General features: G+C 43.7%; 1 protein-coding gene across 1 annotated transcript; it reads left to right on the top strand.

The window, feature by feature from the left end:
- Window positions 1–1,001: 1,001 nt before the first annotated feature.
- LOC112851264 (protein FAM187B-like) lies at window positions 1,002–5,225 on the top strand. The gene is given in 1 exon segment (XM_025914796.2): window positions 1,002–5,225. A coding segment is annotated over 1 exon segment (717 nt). The 5' UTR covers window positions 1,002–4,508.
- The last annotated feature ends 390 nt before the right edge of the window (window positions 5,226–5,615 follow it).

The following is a 5,615-nucleotide window of genomic DNA, read 5'->3' as shown; positions in this document are numbered from 1 at the left end:
TGCCTCAAAGCCTTCTCTTTGTGCCTTTCATTTACTCCATTACTGCCTTATTCTGTGTTTAGTTCATGTTTTTACAATAAAATGTTTTGACTCCCTTCTCATTTCCAATTATATATATATATATATCCTATGACAATTTTCTTTGTGGTAACCCTGGGAATTACATTACATATAAAATCTCCTGAAGTTATAACACTTCAGTTTGAATTTATACCAGCTTAATTAACTTCAATATCATATAAAAACTGGGCTCCTGTACATCTCTATCACCTCCTTCCATTATTGGTGTCTCAAATGACATCTTCATAAAGTGTTTTCCCAATAGCAAAGATTAATAATTATTTTTATGGATTTTCTTCTAAGTCATGTAGACAAAAGTGGATTTTAATATAATAATATTAGCTTTAATAATTGCCCATGTATTTACCTCTGCTGCAGAGCTCTATTTCTTCCTATAGCTTCCGGTTACTGTCCAGCATCCTTTCATTTCCATTAGGAGGACTCCCTTTATCATTTCTTTCAGGGCAGATCTAATGGCAACAACATCTCTCAGCTTTTGCTTATCTGGGCATGCTTTAATTTTCCTCTCATTGTTGAAGGATGATTTTGCTACTTATAGAATTCCTGGTTGAAAAAAAATTCTTTTCTCTCAGAACTTTGAATATATCAACCCATTGCCTTCTGGCCTCCAGGGTTTCTGACAAGAAATCAGCTGAAACTCTTACTGGGAACCACTTTATGTAACAAGTTGCTTCTCTTTTGCTACTTTTTTTTTTTTTTTAATTTTTTTTTTCAACGTTTATTTATTTTTGGGACAGAGAGAGACAGAGCATGAACGGGCGAGGGGCAGAGAGAGAGGGAGACACAGAATCGGAAACAGGCTCCAGGCTCTGAGCCATCAGCCCAGAGCCTGACGCGGGGCTCGAACTCACGGACCGCGAGATCGTGACCTGGCTGAAGTCGGACGCTTAACCGACTGCTCCACCCAGGCGCCCCTCTTTTGCTACTTTCAAGATTGTCTCTTTCTCTTTGGCTTTTGCCAGTTTGGTTACAATGTGTCTTGGCGTGCGTCTTTTGAGGTTAATGCTGTTGAAGTTTGGTGAGCTTCTTTGATTTATAGATTCATGTCTTTCTTAAAACTTGGGAGGTTTCTGGCCAATATTTCTTCAAATGTAGTTTTGTAGTAGCTTTCTCTCTGTCTTCTTCTGGGACTCCAACAATACATATGTTGGTCTGCCTGATGGTGTTTCATAGGTCCCTGAGGTTCTGTTCACTCTTCTTCAATCTTCTTCCCTTCTATTCCTCAGACTCAATACTGGCAGTTGTCCTATCTTCAAGTTCACTGATTTTGTCTTCTGCCTCCTCACATCTGTTTTGAACTCCTCGAATGAATTTTTCATCTCAGTAATTGTATTATTCAGCTCCAGAATTTCTATTTTTAATATTTTCGATCTCCCTATTGATATTCTCATTTTGTTCATACCTCATTGTCCTGTTTTTCACCATGTCTTCTTAAGCTCTTTTAACATTTTAAGACTATTGTTTAAGTCTTTGTCTAGTAGTCTGCCACCTGGGCTTCCTTGGGGATAATTTTTTCTTTGAATGGGCTATACTTTTCTGTTTCTTTAATGCCTTATGACTTTTTTTTTGTTTCAAATGGACATTTGAATCTTATAATGTGGTAACTCTGGATATCATATATCCCCCTCTCCCCAGGGCTTGCTGGTAGTTGTTGTCGTTTTAAGGTATCTCTGTGCTGGGGATCAGCCCAAAGTGTAAGTTTAGGGTCATCTCAGATCTTTTCTGAGTTTGCATTTTCCCCTGGACTTATGCAATGACTTTCTAAATTCCCCTACATTCTGTGTGTATGGTTGCTTGCAAATGTCCTAATCCATAAATGTCTGGCTTCCAAAAGGGGTAAAAGGGGAGAAAGCCCAGAGGCTGCCCTTTTAAATTTCCCAGAAGCTGCTTCAGCCAGCGGGGGTCGAAACAATGGTGGCCTGCCTCTGTGTCTGCACTTCTGTGATCAGAAGCAGTAATCTGCAGTCAGAACACAGAACCTTGATATTTAGAGGGCAAAGTCCTTGTTGCACATTCCCCAATAACAACAGTGGCTGAGCACTTTATTTACAACATCTCATCAAATCTTCATAAGTGCCCTTTATTGCCAGTACCATTAAAATCCCTGTTTGAAAATGAGGAAACAGGTTTACAAAGAGAAAGCCATTTGATCAGGCCTCCATTGCAGGAAGAGACTTCATTGCAGTTCCTTAAATTGTAAGAAAGAGAAAAAGCAGCCCCTGATAGCTGGTAGCTGACCTGACACTAATCACAGTGTTGGTGTCACTAGGAGGTGGCCTGTAACTCACAGCTAAGTCATGGTATGCTATTGAACATAAACAATCTAACAGAATACTAATATCACACAAAGCCTCTCTGTGACTGTGATGAACCAAGACAAAAACAAGATCACGCTATAATCATGTCTGAACAGACATGACAGGGACATTGTCCAAGCCACAAAATACCAAATGTCCTCCCCCTCTCCCAGGTCATATGAGTGACTGCCACTTTAGCTACACTGCATTCTTCTGATCTTCTAGATAGTATAGAATTACTCCCCCCAAATAAGCATTCTCTTCTACATCTCTTCTGTATACAACGCCCGGATTTTGTTTGTCTTCAATGACTTCTGTAGTCAGAGAGGGTTATACTTCCCCAGTCCTAGAAAACAAATTCTGATTGTCTTAAGCCAATCACGGGAATTCTCTTTTCTCTCAGGGATTGGTTTGGGTCTGCACATGGGACCTAATCTTGGCTAATGGAACCTTAGGAGATCTGATGGGATGATTTTGCAAATGATTTTAACTTTCTGATGTAAAAGAACACTGCTTGTGGTAACTATCAACTGTGGTAATCTGACTTCCTTCTACTAAATGTTTTAACTGACTTCCTTCTACTAAACTGACTTCCTTCTACTAAATGTTTTCTGGGCATAGTAGAATTCCATTTCCTTTGTTGGATTGGTGAACTGGTGGTACCATGTAACCGTTTCTGGCCAGTGGTTTGTGAGCAAGTGACAGGTGTCATTTCAGTCCAGAGCATTTAATTATGGATGTGAAATCCGACAGAGCTCTCTTTTTTCCTCCTCTGGTATGAAACTGGAAATGTTTGGGGTGGCTTTGCTCCATCATCCTGGGTCCCTGAGTGATTATAATACCAACCCACAGTGGATGTGGAGCTTGAGTGAGAAATAAACCTTTGTTTTTGTAAGTCATTGAGATGTGTAAGCCTGAGGTATTGCTACATTTGCTGTACAAGCAAATAGCCTATCTTGAGTGATACAGAAATTAGTATCAGGAGTGAGGTGTTGCTGTAACCAAAAATAAAAACACATGGCACTGGCTTCAAACACAACAAAAGGAACAAGAAATGTATTTGAAACCAGCAGGATGGAGGCTGTTGGCTGAGCTACTTTTTTTTTAAGGTTTATTTATTTATTTTGAGAGAGAGAGAGCACATGGGAGGGGCAGAGAGAGGGAGAGAAAGAATCCCAAGAAGGCTCCGCACTGTCAGCGTAGAGCCCAAGGCAGGGATCAAACTCATGAACCTTGAGATCATGACCTGAGCCGAAACCAGAAGTCGGGTGCTTAACGGACTGAGCCACCCAGGCACCCCTGCCTGAGATACTTTTAAAGGCAAATGATATACTTCATGAACTTGCAGCTTTAGTGGAAGCAGCTGGAATACAGAAGAGTATGCATGAAAGTTCACTAAAGTTGGCCAAAATTTGGGAAGGCCTTCGAGAGGCAAAATCCAATTAGCTAGTTAAATCTTTATTACCCATTGTTAAAGACTCTGAATGAATTCAGATACTCCCAGAAAATCCTTAAGATACCCCCAGGTAGGCAAAAGTGCTCAGTGAAAGAGAAATGAAGAATATGGCTCCCGATGCATGCCTGATATGGTGCCTCTGCAGTGACAGAGAGACAGAGAGGGAGAGAGTGGGAAAGAGATGGGGCACACCTTGCACAGAACTGTGGGTGTGGGTTTTTTTGCAAATGGAGTTGGCTGGAGCCTCTTAGAATCCTTAGGTCCCAAACTTTGGAAGGCAGGAAGCAGGCCAAGGAAACTGTTCATGTGGAAAGGAGTGCAACTCTTTCAATGTCACCTCAGATGTAACCAAGGATGATAATGGCAAAGAAGATATTTCTCTGGAGAGTGGAGACAGGAGCCCAGGGAACAAAGATTTAGAAAGCACCCCCACCCCACCTCAATTAGCAGATCTGGTGCTAATTAAGCAGTCCTCCCCAGTTACAAGACAGGAGGCCCTTGCAGTGTTTACTCAGTGGATTTTAGAAATGGTACAGACCAGTGATTTCTGTGTACTCCTAGAAGTGCAGCAGACCAAGTGTCATTCTGCTGCCCAGGGCTGATGCCCGAGTTCTGTGGGTGACTTCACAATGCCCAAGATGGTTCCCAGCATCCTTTTGTAGTCTCAGGTTACCATGTTGGCCACCCTGTGGCTGCTTAGCCTTTCTCTCCCCACTCTGTGGGCCCAGAAATTAATCAGTTGTGCCTATAAGAGTCTCTGCCAGCAGGCCCTAGTCTCAGGCAATGATGTCGTCCTGCAGTGTGACTATCCCAAAGCACTCTGGTACTTCTCTTCCATTCTAGGGGAAGATCCCTTCCTGCTCTCCTCAATGCCTCACATAAAGAAACTGCCTGGGAGCAGCCTTCAACTGACTAACCCTCAGCCCTCCCAGACAGGCCTCTATCACTGCCAGGACAATGACAACGCCCTTGTGGTAGAGTATGAGGTTGATTTCCAAGATGCCACCGCCTTGCATGTTACACACGAAAGCCTGGGCCAAGAGCCCCTGCAAAATGAGACCCTGAGACTGGGTGGCCACGTATTCGTCTTGACCCACTGGGAGCCCTGGCAGGACTGTAACCGCTGTGGGGGGCCTGGTGAGCGGAAACGCCTGGGTTATTGCTACATTGGGGAGCCCCAGGAAAAACCCATGCCCTGTTGGCTCTATCTGAGAGCGGAGAAGGCATGACACAGCCGTATGCGGCCCGAATTGCAGGTGGAAGCCTGTCTTGTACCCTGTGACCACGTTAAGGAAATCAACCAGCCATACTTCATCTTTGACATATATCAGTTGGGCAAGTTGACCAACAACATGTGGCTTACCTGCCCCTTGGCCTCCATCTACAGGTGACTGGACCAGGGCATCAGCCCTGCACCTGACCCTCACCTAGGCTTTGTTTCCTAAGCCCACCTGGGCCAGGGGTTTGCCTTCCAGTGGAAAAGCAGGCTCTGTCTCCCACCCATAAGCCTTCATGGTCAGTCTGTCCAGGAAGGGGTCTCTTCACTGGCTTGTTCAGGTAGATGTTCATTCATTAGGAACTACTTTTGCCCCTTCTGAGCCAGGCCCTGGGTAGGGTGCTACTGGGGACACAGGGGTGACCAAAAAAGTTTAGTCCCTGCCTTCATAGGCTCCTGATATTCAGGAGTGACCAAATGTAAAACCTAGAGACCAAGCACTTTGGCCCGTATTCATGTCAACATCATCACTAGTGTTGTTTCTGTCTCCTCACTGAACTCTGAT

The sequence above is a fragment of the Puma concolor genome, chromosome E2 (assembly GCF_028749965.1).
Source record: "Puma concolor isolate L17-30 chromosome E2, mPumCon1.1.hap2, whole genome shotgun sequence".
Classification (NCBI taxonomy): domain Eukaryota; kingdom Metazoa; phylum Chordata; class Mammalia; order Carnivora; family Felidae; genus Puma; species Puma concolor.
This window is presented reverse-complemented; position numbering and strand designations above follow the sequence as displayed.